Source organism: Elaeis guineensis, chromosome 3 (assembly GCF_000442705.2).
Source record: "Elaeis guineensis isolate ETL-2024a chromosome 3, EG11, whole genome shotgun sequence".
NCBI classification, from domain to species: Eukaryota; Viridiplantae; Streptophyta; class Magnoliopsida; order Arecales; family Arecaceae; genus Elaeis; species Elaeis guineensis.
The window spans coordinates 128,238,336-128,255,474 of record NC_025995.2 but is presented as its reverse complement, the minus strand read 5'-3'; the positions used below and the strand labels follow the sequence as shown (position 1 = coordinate 128,255,474).

The 17,139-nt window shown below is 39.4% G+C and overlaps 2 protein-coding genes across 4 annotated transcripts; both read right to left on the bottom strand.

Moving 5' to 3' along the window:
- Positions 1–3,987: 3,987 nt before the first annotated feature.
- Positions 3,988–11,341, bottom strand: LOC105040173 (uncharacterized). Of its 3 annotated transcripts, XM_010916581.4 has the most exons (9): positions 10,919–11,341; positions 10,728–10,846; positions 10,443–10,571; positions 10,113–10,255; positions 8,697–8,778; positions 5,331–5,390; positions 5,135–5,242; positions 4,654–4,699; positions 3,988–4,494 (listed from the first exon to the last, which is right to left on the bottom strand). In XM_010916581.4, the coding sequence occupies exons 2-9, from the start codon at positions 10,794–10,796 to the stop codon at positions 4,277–4,279; spliced, it is 855 nt and encodes a 284-aa protein (XP_010914883.1). In that variant the 5' UTR covers positions 10,797–10,846; positions 10,919–11,341; the 3' UTR covers positions 3,988–4,276. The 3 variants fall into 3 exon arrangements, with proteins under 3 accessions (XP_010914883.1, XP_010914882.1, XP_010914884.1); XM_010916580.4 differs by having other exon boundaries at positions 10,728–11,340; XM_010916582.4 differs by having other exon boundaries at positions 10,140–10,255; positions 10,728–11,338.
- Positions 11,342–12,966: 1,625 nt separating this feature from the next.
- LOC105040174 (F-box/kelch-repeat protein At1g55270) lies at positions 12,967–17,139 on the bottom strand. Its single transcript, XM_010916583.4, has 2 exons — positions 16,765–17,139; positions 12,967–14,686 (listed from the first exon to the last, which is right to left on the bottom strand). Exons 1-2 carry the CDS (start codon positions 16,789–16,791, stop codon positions 13,433–13,435), a joined length of 1,281 nt encoding a protein of 426 aa, XP_010914885.1. The 5' UTR covers positions 16,792–17,139; the 3' UTR covers positions 12,967–13,432.

Sequence of the window (17,139 nt, the reverse complement as noted above, 5' to 3'; positions counted from 1 at the left end):
TACATAACATCAATGATAAATATTAAAATGGCATTAATAATTATTCAGTAAATAGCATTCTCTGCATATCTCCAATCAATTCATTAGATCAACATACCTATGATACATAAAACAGAGAGATTATCTTTGTTGACATCCTCATACATATATATATATATATAACTGTATCACCACCGACACATGGACTAAAGGAGTTGGGATGAATTTACTCAGACAACCATGAATAACCTAAAAACAAAGGTAGAGTTCCAGCAAGATATGAGAAGAAGAGCAATAATTTGCAAACTTATATCTCATGTGGGAAGGTCGCACTAAACAATATTGTCTGCCACTCTGCCTCAAACCTGGAGGTGGTATGTCCATTTGCCCAACTATGTTCAGACTCCGAGACTCAAAACCCAAATCCAGCATCCTGTCAGCCATATCTAATGCTAAATATTTGATGGCTTGAAGCGAGACCCTTGCTCTCTCAATCAGATACACTAAATGTCCAAGAGTTGCAACAAGAATGCCAAGGCTAATCTTGAGATCGCACAACTGTTATACTAAATCTCAACTACAGTAAGAATGTATCATAATCACAACAGTGGAGCACATATCAAATTAATACTAACTTATGAACAGCAGAAGAAATAGAGGAAGATTCATGGTTAGCCTCAGAAGATTGTTGAAACACAAAGAAATATAAATAAAACCACAACAAGTTAATGCAGACAAAAACTTCAATGAATCCACCATCATAAAAAACATGCCCTACCAATTTAAACGAGAAGGTTTTCAATTGGATACAAGTCCAACTGTTCTACATTGATCATTTTCAAATAATATCTGCTGTTTCAAAAAATCACATGAATCAAAATAAAAGTAGCTTTTCAGTTTTTCCCTGAAATGCCCACATTTGTAAATATTGCTTTCACTTCATGAGTTCAGATAAACGTCCATGCATTCAAATAACAGCTAAGACAAAAAAGGGAGAAAAAAATTAAGATATGCAACTATCCCTTTAAAGTAACAGAAATTTTCTAAGGCATAATCATTAAATTTCGGGCATGACCCCATCTTCGGACTGGTAAGGGTCACAGAAAAAATAAATAAATATATTTTGCCATGCATTGATTGGAAGCCATCTGCATCAAGCTTCAACCAATTCCAGACTGACCAAGCACCCTACCATAGCTTGAAATATTAAGGTCAATATTAAAGACTGCATGGAGACAATGAAGATTTATCACCAAAAGAACCGAACCAGAAGGCAAAGTTGGCCTGTTTGTAACAGAACCCTTGATGTTTTAGAGACCGTACTTGTCAATAAGATTTGTTGAAAACATGGTGTCAAAAAAAAGTACATAGAACAAATCAAGATTAGAATGATAGCCATTCTGATTTAATGAGTGATCAACATTGCCACTCGTAACATAAAGATATAGAAAATGATCTCAAAATTTTTCTTTTCGTATCGCACGGTTATGCACTTATATTTCTGCAAGACAAATCATAAGTAATTATTTAGAGAAGAAGTAATAAATTTATATTATTAGAGGATATGTCTACGACAATACTATATATTTCATAAGCAAAACAACAACAACAACAGCTAAAAACAACTCGTATCATACACCGACCAATAAAAACATTAAACAAACCTGCTTAGGGATGGGAGTTCCTCCATAAGCAACTGACCCCCGTTTGACAAGACAACTTCTTTCTGAATTGTTATTCGTCCAGATTTTTTTTTCCCTTTTTTTCCACGTAAAGATGGAGAAAATTACGATGCCTCGAGGTAATCAATGGGACCTCGCAGGACAACTCCCTGGTCGGGAACAAGATAAAGGCGTAAGCGGGCAGTTCCTCAGTATCCTGCTGATGAACGGGAAGCAGAAGGCCCGAGGGTCCCAGCGGGCCGGGGATACGGGGATGGCGTGCCGCTGGACTGGAGTCAGCTTCACATACTTGCACGGTTTGATACTCAGGTGGAGGACCTCGCGAAGGTGTTCACCGGCTGATGCACGTCCACGCCGCTAATCTCCACGGGGATGTCTTTGTAGGGGTCCAAGTTGATACCCTGCTGCTGCCGCTGCTCCGAGATGCCCAGGTCATCCAAGTTTCCAACTCGTCGCCGATGTCCAAGGGATTCGGCTCGCGGAACGACCGGAGCCGCCTCACAGGGAAGAGGGGGAGGAGCGGTTGCGGAGGTGGGGAGGAACGTAGCAACGGCGGGAGGGGCGAGCACTACAAGAGGCTGAGGCCGGAGGAGCCACTTCGGGAACCGCAACAACAACATCCAGCACCGCGTCAGTCCTTCTCCTTGGAAAAAAGAAGGGCATGTAGAATCCTTCCTCTCCTCTGGGGGAAGGCAGGAGACGAAGAAGAGGTAGCTAAACCTGGGAAAAGACGAAGCCCGCCCTACACTGTCGAGGACAGACGGCTCGCCAACCACCAACCCGGAGAATGGGTTTATGGCATTGCTGCAGCTACTTCCGCCCTTCCCTTCCCTTCCCTTCCCTTCCCTGCGACGGATTAAGGATCAAGGATGACTATTACCCCCAACCCAACCCATATCGTCTATCGAGAGAGAGACGGGCAGCCCTCACTTCTGCGAAACGGGACGTAAATAAAACAGCCACGCGGGAGCCAACAGAGGGGGGCGGAAAGACCCAAGAAACCAAGAGAAAACCCCGTCGAGACCACGGGCCCAGAACCCGTCTGAATCAGACCCCAATAAATCAAAGTGGACGTAGCAAGAACTAATTCAAACCATTCAAAGCAAAATGGATACCCAACTTTAGACCCGGAGACCTCCTAGAAATCTAAATTCCATCTGAGAACCTTCGCATCACCATCTTGAAATTTAATTATCCATATATATATATATATAACAAATTAGATAAATACTGATAATTGATTTTTCTTCCACTTTTTGCAGCCAAGCAGCAGTAAGTGCATCTACAACAAACAGCCCAACCCACCCTGACGGGTCCAAAATCCAAACGCAAGCACCCGACCATTGCACGAGCCAAACTCTTAACCCATGCCCTAACGGTGAAAATGATATGGACATTACCTATTCAGATCTATTTTCGTATCTGAATTAATTCAAATATGAATAAAAATTTAAAGATCTGATTAATATTTACATTCATATTCATTAAAAAAATAGATATGGATAGACAACCATCCGATCTATATTCAAATATATATGTAATCTATATAATTTTATATAATATTTATTAATTTTTTTAAAAAAATATACAAACACATAAACATATTATTAATTTGATTTATCATCTATTTAGTAATATCTTTGATTCTATAGTTATAAAATTTAATTATCTAAGTTATATCTATATTTTTAATATTCGAATTATATCTGTATCTATTTAAAATAAATATAGACATAAATTTTTGCATCCGAATAATATCCATATCCGTATCTATATTTATCAAATAAAAAAATATAGACATGAATATATTGATATATGATCCGTATCCGATCCGATTTTAACTCCCTCTAATCACTCCGAACACCACACTCACCGCACCACAAGAGTGTTTGAAAATTTGCTTGAACTACAGCACGAGAGAGAAAAATCTGCCCTAGCTTAACACCAACCTAATTCGCCAGGATACGATTGTTTTTCTTTCACGGCGTGAATTGTTGTATCACACTTTGCACTTCCTTTAAAGCATGTCAATCTCTTCCTTTTATCCGGCACCATATATCACCGAGCAAATATCTCGCTTTTTTGAAAAAAAATATGCAGAGTGCAATCCTACAGTCCACACCACGAGAGAAGATCCAGCAGATACAACCCGCACTCCATTCGCCAAGGAGTTGTTGGCACCCTTTGTTTTATTGTTGGATAAAGTAACTATTTTCTAGTCATGCAAATCATGCCCATCCTGCAGGCTGCGATCGAAAGAAGATGAAGAAGCAAGATAAATCTATATTGCTACATATATACGATTGCACTGCAAATAAACATAGAATTAAGGATAGAAATATGGCAATTCCAGGAAATCAAATTATATCCTCACAATGTCTGGATTTCTTCAACAACGAAATATATCCTTGCCGGCTAGGCTTAAATAAGAATCAGGCCTACATGTAGCAGCAGAATTAAGAGCATCACCAAATGAGTTCAACGCTCCAACAGAAATCAATGGGTATGGCCAAACAATCCCGGTTCAAGTGCTGCAAGGTGCATGAAAGGGTTGTCCCACACTTTGTCATGGCTGTGGCGTCGAAGTCGTATTTATTTACATACAGGCAAGCCCGTCACTGGGTCGCCTCCTGTAGCTGAAGTTTCTCACTATCTGCGAGCCTTTTCAACCACTGCAAACCAAGGACACACCCTGCATCAGCTGCAACCTGAAACTGCTCTTTGGCCAATTCAACTGGGTCCTGGTGAAGTCTCTCCCTTTTCTTCCTCATCCCTCCGGTAGAGGGGCTCCTACCTGAGTTAAATCTAGTGATAGCTTCTGGGACGTCAGCACCTGCAATGCATGCTTTACTTGTCATGGAAATGTAAACGACCCTAATTATCCAACTGATGCACCACATCATTCTCAACAATGAGCAAAACTCGGACAGAAAGTAGGAAACTAATGATCCAAATGCTAATATTTATAAAAGTAATTTAGGAATTAAATCACCTGTTAGAAGAAGTGACCCATATGCAATCGCTGCTGCAGCATGGCCCTGCAGATAGGCCAATGAAAAGGAATACTTCCACAATTAGAAAGGATTTGGATGTAGATAACAAGATTTTCTTCAATTCTGGTCAGAGACGGTGAGTACCATTATGCATGGTATGAACATTTATTTTATTTTATGTCATGATATCCTATCCATGGCATGATAAGTCCATTTTCTTAAGAACATCTAGATCCAGGAAAGCAACCGATAAATTTAAGCAACCGTTCCAGTCCTAAATACTTGCATTAGTTACATGTGCTACCTTTCTAGCTACCCAACATATCTGGATTAGTGTGAACTTCATTATGTAAAATTCCTTGTTCCCAATCAGCATCTGACAGTTTCTGAGTATGCTCCTCCAACAGCACAGAAGGACTCATGACACGCATTTCAATCTGAAAATTCCAATGAGTAAGAGCATTCGGACAGAGCGATCACCTTTTCTGATGCTCTATGGAAACACCATATTGCAGAAGCAACATCTTTCTTCACACAATCCCCAGTCAAATATACAGCACCTAGAAGATATAGAGCACCTGGATGCAACTAGAACCAGAAGATGACTGAAGATACATTCGAGTATTCTGTCTATATAATACAAGAAGATTTTCCACAACCAGGCTAGAACAAATACCTGGTCAACAGCCTTCTCCAAATAATAGAAAGCTTGTTGATCTGACTGGACAAGGTCATTCTACAGCAAGATAACCAAACATGAGTTAATATCATTTTAGTGTAAGATATTAGTTTTAACTAAACATCAAGAACAACAAAATTCAAATGCCAACATGAACAGATATCTTAAAATTTAATTAAGCATGTCTCTTCAACTGTGACTGTGGTAAGGCGGCCAGTGACATATTTTATTAACACAGGATGAAGGACACAGGTGATTTTCTATATGGAGCCATATAAATAATGTTTATGGAATAAACAAAGCTCCAGCTAACTTATGCATCACGACACTGGTTGCTACAGAATAGGTTATCACTATATTTATCTAGTTATCCCACTCATCTTTTGTTGATGACCAATGACCAAAACTCATGAACATGATTTTCTCAAATTACATTGAGAAGTACAACCAAGTTGTAAACAAAATCATGCTTACGCATAGATTGCCAATAAGGTGAAAAGGAATTGTCCCAGGGTCCAAGTCTTAATCTGTCTTTCTTTCTTTCAGTGCCTCTACAGACATGTGCATGTAATGTCATCTGGAGGCAATTTCATTCAACTCCATCTCACATAAACTGAAGGATTTCTGAAAAACATAGTTGGATTGAATATTTTGGAACAAATATGTTACTGTTCAGTTAAGAAAAGGAGCCTGACCACCTCAGCTAACCAGTCAAATCAGCCAGACCCATTCAGCTCATGAACTCTACAAAAAACAAACCACGATAGTCTTAGCAGTGGTCAGCCGGAGGCCTATATCCTTGGGCCATTCCTGCAACAAGTAAATAGTTCTGGGTGCCAAAACCAAGTCTGATTCAAATGTCCCCTTGTCATTCCCTGGTTAACCTAGCACGAAGGATGCTCTCTGTTGGCTGTAAGTTCAACAGAGTATCATCCAACAAGAGGCAGGCCACAGAAATGTAGCTTCCTCTACTGTTCCCTCCGATGACAAAAACAACTTAGCAGTCCTGTAACAACTGCAAAGAAGCATCAGGTGTTAAGTTCATGCCAACAATTTTGTGATGATGTGCACCACAATCATTTTACATAGTTTCACCGGGCATGTATAACTATAGGCAAGAAGGCACCATATCTAACAGGTCAATGGTTGAGACCTTAGCATGAACACTTTGATGTGCCTTAGCAACCAAGTAAATCCACCACCTGTAATCTTACTTGTGAGGAAAAAATGGTTATTATTCACTCTCAAGGTAGTTGAAGGCGAAAGACATCCTTAAGGCGCTTCAGGGGTCTAGCACCTTGAGGGAAGAGGCGCTAGAAAAGCGCTCATACGAGTGCAGTAAGGCACTAAAATTAAAAAAAAAAAAAATAGAAAATATGATATATAAATAACTAACAACTAGAGATAACTATTGTAACATAAATTACCATATAATTAACAATTTAATCATAAAATATATACAAAACAGTAAAATGCTCAGCTAGTTCAAGATAAAGTATATTGTAATAAGTCATAGGCAGTTCTAAATTCATGAATGAAACAGAAAACATAATAAGCCCTAAAATTCATCAATGGAGTCTCATAAATAAAACAGAAAACATAAATAGTCCTAAAGTGGAATCATATAAATGAAATAAAAAAGATAAATAGTCCTAAAACCTAAAGTTCATCAATGAAATCATCAAATTCAGTTTCACTTGCATAGTTGTCATCACTTTCATCTTCTCCTCCATTAGATTTATATCCTTCAACATCTTTTGTCTCATCTGAATCGGCCTCTATCTTTTCAAAACTTACTTTGTCATACTAATTGACTACTTTATCCCTTATTAATAACGGAGTTGAGAAGTTAAATGGATGACCTTTTAGATTTTTTATACTTTTCAATCATTAAAAAAAAATAATCGTAGAGTTCACTGAGGTGCCAAAGGTAAGTGCCTCGCCTCACTGAGAAAGGCCCTAAAAGGTGTCAAAGGCATGCGCCTGAGTGAAGAGACATCGCCTGAAGTATCAAGGGGCGATGACCCCTTCTAGTGCCTCGCCTAAATGCTTGAGGCGCGCCTTTTGGCGCCTTTGACATTACTGTTCACTCTTATTGCATAGAACTCATGCCCAACTAGCACAAAAGGTTACACACATCATATATCATATGCTTTGTCATTTACTACAAGTTCGCTCCAAAATATAGGGATAATGACTACTTTACACATAAATCATATTGATACGATGAAAAAAAAAAAAGGATAGTCCAAGAGCTGCCTCAAGCCTGGTCTTGCTCTTTGAAGCACAGCATGAATGTATGAAGCACAGCATGAATGTTTTATATAATCTTATCAAATGCATAATTATAAAATATCACAATTTGGAAACCCACAAAAAAAAAGGCTAAGAAGCTAGAACCATATGACTTTCTATTGCTGATGTTTACTATCTATTTTTGAGAAACCAATTTCATTACGAACTTCCTAGAAAATGGTTCTTCGGTAGGAAGTTCACATGTCTTAGCCCAATACAATAACATGGTGTTTTCTAGATTTCTTGTCAAAAGATAGCTCATATAAATGAAATAATGTCTTTTCCATGAGCATAGTAACAGATACCAGTAGTTTGGATATCGACTATCACTTGACAAAGTTAATTAGATGTGTTATTTGCTATCTATTTTTTGAAAAACCCAATTCATTGTGAACTTCCTAGATGGTCCTTCGGTAGGAAGTTCACATGTCTGACCTCAAAATGGTTAGCATGGTGTTCTCTGGATTTCTTGTCAAAAGATAGCTCACATAAATGAAATCATATCTTTTGGGTGAGCATAGTTGCAGGTATCATGAGTTCAGTTATCAAATATCACTTGACAAAGTTAATTGTATGTGTTAATAACCATTAATGACAGGTGGAAATCATGACAAAATTTATGATAAAAACAAAGATTTGTTAGCTAAGCTATCAAATAATTCTTATCATTCAGATTCAGGAAAAAATTAAAAAATAAAAAATGCCTTACATCCGAGCATGTTCTTCCAAATCAAAACAGATTATCGCATGTTAGTGAGTTTTAAAAAAATTCATATATAGAGAGTCTTTAAGGAATGGTTTCAAAAGTCATAGGCTAGAGTAATGATTTGCAGAAAGAAACTTTTTTAAAAAGTATACACTTCCTTGTTATCCTAACCACAAACATATGAACAATGTTTCTGAAAGATCGACATTGCCACAAGCTATGGAGGTGGAATAAGTGATGTAGCACAAAATAACACCACTGCAAGCACTCAAAACATGGAAGCTACCAACATAATATGTTCACAAGTGGCTGTCAATATTGTTTGAAGTAAGCACAAATTTTTCAACCAAGTAAAGCCTGACCTCAACTCGTAGACGACATCCAAGTTCATACTGTGCATCTGGATCACCCATGTTTGCAGCTTCCACTAGTAACGCAGCCCCACTGTGTATGAAAAACAGAAAAAAAAAGAGAAAAATACAATCTTCACTACATAACATTATGACAAGCTATAGGCATGTACCGATGATTAAAAAAACAGGATGTCATGTGAATGTTTTCTTGTGCACTTGGCCATCAATTTTGATGAGATATTGATATACTGTAATCAAAGCTGTATCCTCCATGAAGGCAAATTAAATTTCCATTTTCAGAATTTTTTGTTTCATATTATGTTTATGAAAGTCAATAAATAATTCATTAGAAACAATAGTTTCAGAATTGTTTGTTTCATAACTTTTTTTACAAATATTATGTTTATGAAAGTCAAAAAATGATTCATTAGAAACAATACAATACTGAAAGAACAACACTATATCGAAAGTGATGGCATCTCCATCCAGCAAGTAAAGCATGACATTGTTGTGCTTGCTTGCTAGACTGCCATCTGATTAGTCTCTTGATAGGCACGTAAGAAGGAACTTGTTATGTAAAGTACATAAATAATAATCTCAAAGACAAGAGTTAAGCTACAAAAACTAAGGGGAAAAGAAAGTTCATAACCCAAAGACAAGGCAGCTTCACAATCTTTCATTTTCAAACACCAAACAACCCCCACCCAGGACAGGCTGATCCTCATAAATCAGGAAGTCCAACCATAACAGCCCTCAAGATTTCATTTACCATTTGACCTCATGCAGATTGTGCACTCGCTTCCATTAATATCTTGAATACTTTCATATCCTTCTTACCTCACATACGAACCAACAACTCATATTCGGTGTGCAGTTGGTCCACCTACTATTACTACCATATTTTCCACACATAGAAAAGCAAAAGCCATAGCATGATAACAGAATGAAGAAAGATTCATTCCATAGTTTAGAACAACCACATCAATGTGCAAGGCAAGTAACAAAGTTCAACCTTTGCTAGCAGACAAATAAGTCTTCCAAATATTTCCCTTCTATAGTCTGCTACTCTAAAAACATAAGCGAAAGGAAGTCAATCAAAGTTGTGATCCAATTTTGTCCTCAACTCATCATTCAAGCCCTTATGTATAGGCCTCTACGGAGCTCCAAGCTTTGTGATCCGAAACTCATCATTAAGAAGTAAGATAAGATTATTTTTCTTGCCTTCTTCCTATTCCATTTCTTGTTCTCATTGTTACCGTGGTTGTAATGAAGAGTCAATCTTGTTGTGGAACTTCATAAGTCAAGGACTTTGAAACAAATAAACTAGCAAGCTGGATATACGTTTCTAGCATATGGAGGATTCAATCGTCACAATCAATTGATACATTATTTAACTTGAACATGCAAGCCCTGAACGGAACATACAAACAAACAGAGAAGTTAATAACCAACATGGCTTTGCAAGCCCCAGGGACATGATATTTGAAATGCATTTTCGCCAGCCAGTATCTTGCATGAGTATTCATGTTGTCGACCTCCAAAGCCAACTCAAAGTTCTCCTTTGCAGTCTGCCAGCAAAAGAACGTCATCTATAATCATCATCTCAGATAAAAAAGCACAAAAAACTGACCAAACGGAAAATAAAGAAGAACAAAGTTTAGGAGACGAGTGGCCTCGAAACAGAGATCAAAGTAAAGAATGAAGCAGAACAAGAAGAAAGGTAGAGCAAAAGAGAGATGCATTTAGCTATCTTACTCTGAGAAGAGGGATGAGACGAGGGTCATTGAGTTCAGTATAGTCGATTACACGATCAACTTCCTGCAGAGCGCTCCACCCCTTTGCCACCAACTCCATCGCCTTCTTGTTCCTGCTGTGTATCCCTCTCTGTGGTTGCCCGAGACATAGCATGCACAAAAATAAGTACAGGTGTTTACTTGGAGAAAACTAGTGGAGATATAGAATGCTCCGCATAGAGATAGAAATCAAAGAGGGAAGCTTAATAATAAGAAAAGATGAAATTGAGAGAGACGAGAGACTGACATGTGGGGGATTCAGAAAGCACAGTGCATTCTGCCGTTGGGCAGCTCTCGAGAAGAAGAGCCGAAGCATTACCCTGCCCTGATGATACGTAGCAGGCCGTTGCCAGATCACGGACACTACTATTTGCAGACGACTAGCAGTTCAGTTACTGGAGAGCACGGGACAGAAATGACAGACACTGAAATCCTTACTGGCGGCGCGGAGCGCTAGGTGGTGGTGCTCCGTTCATGTGGTACCTCTCTAAAGCGTTTCTTCGAACAGCTTCTGGACGCTTTGAATACACGTAGATGACTTGGGAGGCATCATCGCTAAACACACTTCTTCTTTTGTCGCATCGATCGGAGATGAGCGGTTGTTATGATAGCGTTGATGTTGGCAAGGCAATAGGCGGTGGACAGATGCAGCGGAACAGGCGGAGCCGGGCTAGAGGAGGCAAGGCGGCCGGGCGGGGCGAGACAAGGGGTTGAGACACAGATGCTGGACGGCGGGACGATAGAAAGGCTTGGGACTGCGCCGAGGGGGAGGCGGTGAGGGGCAGAGGCCAAGACTCCCCCTTGTTAGGTTCAAGAAGTTAGGGTCAATGCCGTTGTCAGCATTTCCACTTGGACTCATGAACCGGAAGCCCATTTATCAACCAGAACCTTCCAGCCAGATTTTTAAAAAAAAAAAAAATTTCTTACAGATTTTTTTTTTTTTTTCTTTGTTCCTGCTAAGATAGACTTAAATTTAGGACATTGAATAGGGAGAAAATTCTTTGTGCACCACTGATGGTGGATAAAATTTAACATGGAGTATACCATCTTGCCTAATTATCCTATATAGTCATTATTTTCCGACGTGTATTTAATACATGTAGGTCGTCTTTTCTATTTAAAAATTTTGTATGGTGAAAATATCCTTATCCTTCAGTTACAACATCCCTTCACAAATTCTATGAAGAAGAAGTGTCATAATTTTTCATAATTTTCTGAAAAAAAAAAGAAGAATGTCATAATTTTTATGAAAGAATGTCATAATTTTGCGAAGGAATGTCATAATTTTTTGGAAAGAAAAGGAATGCCATAATTTTTATCAAAGGATGTCATAATTTTTTAAAAAAATATTTTTATCATTTAAAATTATAAATAAAAAAATAAAATTACGAACATTGAATGCGTATTGAAAAGCGATAATTACATGATCCAATAAGACGAAGCGGTATGCTCCACATCAGATTTTCTATACCGCAGGTGGTGCGCTGCTCCTAGTAATTTAAAAGATGCGGATTTGGTGGATCAATAAATATGATTTCTACAAGATTTTGTAAGAATATTTAAATTTATGAAAATATCCAAGTTAGTCTTGATGGTGGGAACAATCCACCAAATCTAGCTGCGTCCAAAAGAGAATCCGAATGGAGAAAGAGAAAGGCACTGGGAGCAAAGAGGAAGAGGGTAACAGGCCATGCCTATGACCCCCACAATCTCTCTGTGTCCTCCAGACTCTCTCCCTCCCCCACCCCACAACAACCTTTCCCCTTTGTAGGAGCTTATAGAATAGGGCTTTACCAGCGGCTAAGTGATTGGCCATTGGTACGTCTTACATTCTCCAATTGATATACCTAGACTGTTGGCTTGCCTTTTCAAAAATTTTAGTATTGAATTTCGGATCTTTTAAATTAATATATTCAAGAGGTAAAACTTGACGTAACAATAAGGTTGTCCTATTATGATTTGAAGGTTATGAAATCAAAATACGGATAATATTTTGTACAATAAGGATAATATTGTGTACATCTGATCTTCCTCGTATCCTACAATGTCACAGAAGTTTCATCAGGTCACCTTTTTATAGACATGATATATGCATCTTCATCTCCAAGTTAGATTTTGACAATATTGTTGAAAAGTGGGAGGTCGGTGAGGTTACAACAACGTCAATAGCACTGCTTGTCTCCCTCCATCTTCCATTTATTTTTCCATCCAATTGTCCTTGAATCCAAGACATCAAGACAGCACCAGTGGAGGTAACGATGTGCTTGGTGTCAACCACCCGAGCCGGTGACCAAGCAACCCAATAAACTACCTCCCATAGCAACCCAATAAACTACCTCCTCGCGGTGTAATCCCTTACAAAGGGAATATGTGAAACAAGGAACTCAGAATCACGCTGCCCAGCCGATTCTCAAATCTACTCAACACTTGTAATTTTCGCCAGTTCATGACTTCTGCTAAAATGGGAGCATCAATTGAAGCAAAAATAGGAAGACACGCATGCAAGCGAATTGTTGATTTCTCAGGCTTCGAACATCTTGGACAAACAATGCACCCCCTCCATGACCTAGACCTGAAAATAGGCTTCAGTTTCAAAGGTAGAGGCATCAAAGTCCTCCTTAAACAAAGCATCCCAGTGCCCGGAGCAGCGTACCAATGCGAGCTCTAGGAATGGTTAGATATACACAGCTTTCAATGGAACATATAAATCCACCTAAGCATCTCAGCAATCAATGACTCCTTAATTTTTGTTCATCACTTAATTTCTGTTGGTTTTTCAATATAATTCTGAATACAACACCGTCTTGTATGATACAGTTTACTTTGTATACCACAGTAAGCATGCTCCACAGCAACATGCTCTGAAGGCCACTTCTTAGTTCCCAACTGAAATGCAAAACAAAAAGATTGCCCCAGACGAATTGCCGCATGTACATTGAGAATTTCTTTCTTCTAAGCCTGAAGGACCTGACAGTGGATAATGTGACTCTTGAGACGATTACGGCCTGCAATGTTAGACCATAGATTTGTGACGAATGTCTTCAGGTGTCCCTTGCCAGCAATTGTCTCCCAGCACTGATCCTCACTATCCCTACTGTTCTTCCCTGCAACATCCACAACGGTAATGCTCATGTTGTTTCGAACAATGCATAGTTTCCCATTAAGAGGGATAAGAGCGGCTGCTTCTAGAGCTCGAGAACTCCCCAGGTGCATCTTGCTGTCAATATGTTTGCTCCAAGAATCTGTGGCCCCATCATACACTCTTAGTCTGCAACCATCTTTGCAATCAAGAGCATAGAGTTGGCCATTCAAGCAAACACTTGGGTTCCTCCATCCACTAACCATGCCATCGAAAGCTGGGTACCAGTTGCCGGTTTCTGGAACATAGACCTCGCTCAGCACCTGCCGCTGAGATCCAAGCCCCTTCAAGAACCACTTCCCCTCATAGACAACCCCAATGAACGGGACCATTGCAGTGCTCATGTCTGATATGAAGGACCACCGGTTCTTGTTTGGATCATAGACCTCGGCTGATCTCAAGAAGCGATGGACCCCTTCACTCTCCCCACCAGCCACATACAAGCAGTTGTTTATCACACAGGAGCCAAAGAAGTGCCGCCGCCGCAACATGTCAGGAGCCCGGTGCCATTTGTTAGTTCTGGCACTGTAGAAGATGACCCGCCTCATGGACCCCTTATGAGGATCCTTACCCCCAAACAAGTATAGATGGCATCCGCTGAGGACAGCACACCCAAATCCAAGGGCTTCAGAATACTCCCCTGGGACGGGTGGCAGAGGATGCCAGAGCTGGTAGACGGGATCGAATGCATCCCACGAGATCCGACCATCCCTATCTCTTTTGATGACATAGATCCATTCCTCGGCGATTCCAAGGCTTTTGCGGAGGGAGTAGAAATAGTTGCCAGCCAAAAGACGGTGCCATCGCTTGCAGACTAGCCTTAACTTGCGGTGCTCAGCTCGTGGGACGCGGATCAGGCAAGCTATGGCAAGGTCATCGGGTAGGCCGGGTAGCAGAGGTGACTGACTGCGGCTTCGGTCCCCTCGAGCTGCCTTGAGCTTGGATGGATGGATGGATGCTTTGATGCTGGGTTGAATGCAGAGTTTGGATCCTGGGACAAATTTCTTAGCCCCAGCAACAGTTTTCAGGCCTGCATCTACTCGACAGAGACATGCTGAGCTCTCGACCTGCGTTGATTATTTTAAAACTAAAAAATCAACTTGAGATATTGACTATATGCATGTATTTAGCCTTGGAACACCTTAACTGAATCAACAGAATGCAAGATCCTGAAATGAATAAAAGTTGAAAACTACATCCTCTCATGGCAATGAGAACTAGATACAGATAACAAGAGAAACATACCAGAGCAGAGTATATCAGAGTACAGTGTTCCCTGAAACCAGGGAATTCAAAGCAGAAAGCCAAAAACCAAGAGGAGACAAGAAAACAGAATCGGCAAGGAATTCAAAAAGACAACCATATTTTCAACAAACCTTGTAATAAGCTGTTCAATGAAGAATATTGAATAATGTATGAGGTAGGACATGAACTGTAACACTATAGGATCACACTGCTTTGCTGATAATGAAAGGAAAATCACAGGGCTTTCAATGTTCATCTTGTGTAGAAAAAGAACAAGAAACTTCTAACCGAAAGAGTCATAGAAACCATCCTGTAACTTGTGATATGGTAGCCAAATATACAATATTTTCAATATAATTGCCACATCAGTCAATGACCTTAATTTCCCAAAAAAAAAAAAGGCATGCCAGATATTTTGCTTGCAATAAACCTTGAAAAAATGACAGGCGGGTTCCATGTGCAAGTCAGTATGAGCCACTACTTATTTTAGCAACTAACTACAGGGAACGTTAACCCTGACAAAACATAGATTATGGCAAATTTGCTTTTCTAGTGGATTGTACTTCCGATTGCCAAAGACAATCAAGAACATCACCATCTACATGGTTCTCAGACTAACTAATCAGAATAGCGCACAAATACAACTGAGTAGAGAAACCATATTTTCTTTAATTAACCTTTTCAACTATTTGGGGTAGTTAAATAAATGTAGATCGTTTTCTTAATAACAACAATATATCACTTTTCCAATAATATTCCATTATTTTGAAGAATTTTATTAATGGGAAAAGGCTTGTTCGTTATGATTCTTCTAATTCATTATTGTCAATTTAAAAAATTCTAGACAGGTCAACAGGTATTTGGCGTATCACTATCTAAATTTTAATCACCATCGGCTCAAGCAGTTAGCAGTAAAAAATATAGCATAACTTGAACAATCATTAAATGCTATATCATCTACGCAAAAAAGTTGCATTTTTGAAAACTACCAAACGAAGCTTATTTGCCTCCCTTCCCTTGAAGAGAGAAACTTAAGCCATTCTTGGTCACAAGTGATCCAAGCATACTGGAGCAAGTAATTAGAAAATAAACGCCCATCAAGAATGTAATTGCTTGTTACCCTGAAATTGAAAGATTTATGATTAAAAAAGGTTTTCTAATTCAACAAAAAATCCCGCAAAAATATTATAATATTCCATTTTTCCTCTGACTTTCATTCGTGTAATCTGCGCCCACCACCTATATGCCTATAATAAACCAAGATTTTTCCCTTGCCCTTTAAATTATAAACTTAAACATTCATGAAGAATTTGGCAAAGCAACAAAGAAATAAACACTCATCAGAATTTCATGGAAAAGCAAAACATTTATGATTAAGAAAAAAGAAGTCGGCTCTATACAAATAGTGCTTGCCACTTAATAATAATAGCATCCCTTTTCCCCTCTCAATCCAGTCTTTTTACTGTTATTAGTGAATCGCAACACTTCACACGCTTCCTCCTTTTCTTTCCAAACTACAAATATGCTCAACATTTTTGTTTCGTGACTCTGCAACAAAGATCAAGATATAGTGCACCACACAGTACTGACTATACAGCTAATTGACTGCCGCTTCCAAAGTGGCGGCAAGAGGATTACTTGGTATGTGAAAGTGTCTCCTGTCACAACCTAAATTCCCCGGTACCACCTGTTCCAACCTAAAAGCTAACCTCTTTCACGGAAAGACGGCCAAATTAATCCACCTCTAACACGACAAAGAATGTAAATTACGGATGAAACGGATAACGTACAAACGCTCCTTCACAAGGACATAAGGAGGATCAAATGCCACTCCAATCATCAGGACTGCCAAAGCTTTTTAGTTCAATTAAAAAAAAAAAGTCAAAGGCCGAAGACTCACCAGAGGAGGCTGTTTTCTTCTCTCCATCTATCCTTCAAGCCACAGAACTCATCGGAAGACCCAGAGGAACCCCCAAAACCCTTTCTCCAAACTCCACGCAACCAGATATCTCAAGCCCTATACGAGAGGGCTCGGGTCCTACCATTCGCCAAAATCCCTTCCTCCAAGACCCAGAACCCATCTGCCCATCTCGCGAGATCTCGCAAGAGAAGCCCAAAGCCAGATCCGCGAACGGAGAGGTCAGAATCCTCAGTAACTCTCCAACAACCCAAGCGCATTCCCGCCCTTCCACTGGCTCTGTTCTTTCTTAAAATCTAAGGGAGAGAGAAGAGGTGGCGGTGTTGGTGGAAGGTGGAATACTGCAAAAGAAATGCC

Coding starts and splice junctions, on each gene's coding strand:
- LOC105040174 (XM_010916583.4), bottom strand. CDS start 16,791: ATGGAGAGAAGAAAACAGCCTCCTCTG. Junction 14,687..16,764: donor GAAGAAAACAGCCTCCTCTG/GTGAGTCTTCGG, acceptor TAATCAACGCAG/GTCGAGAGCTCAGCATGTCT.
- LOC105040173 (XM_010916581.4), bottom strand. CDS start 10,796: ATGCTTCGGCTCTTCTTCTCGAGAGCTGCCCAACGGCAGAATGCACTG. Junction 8,779..10,112: donor ATTAACTTCTCTGTTTGTTT/GTATGTTCCGTT, acceptor TTTCATACACAG/TGGGGCTGCGTTACTAGTGG. Junction 5,243..5,330: donor TGGAGAAGGCTGTTGACCAG/GTATTTGTTCTA, acceptor TTCTGGTTCTAG/TTGCATCCAGGTGCTCTATA.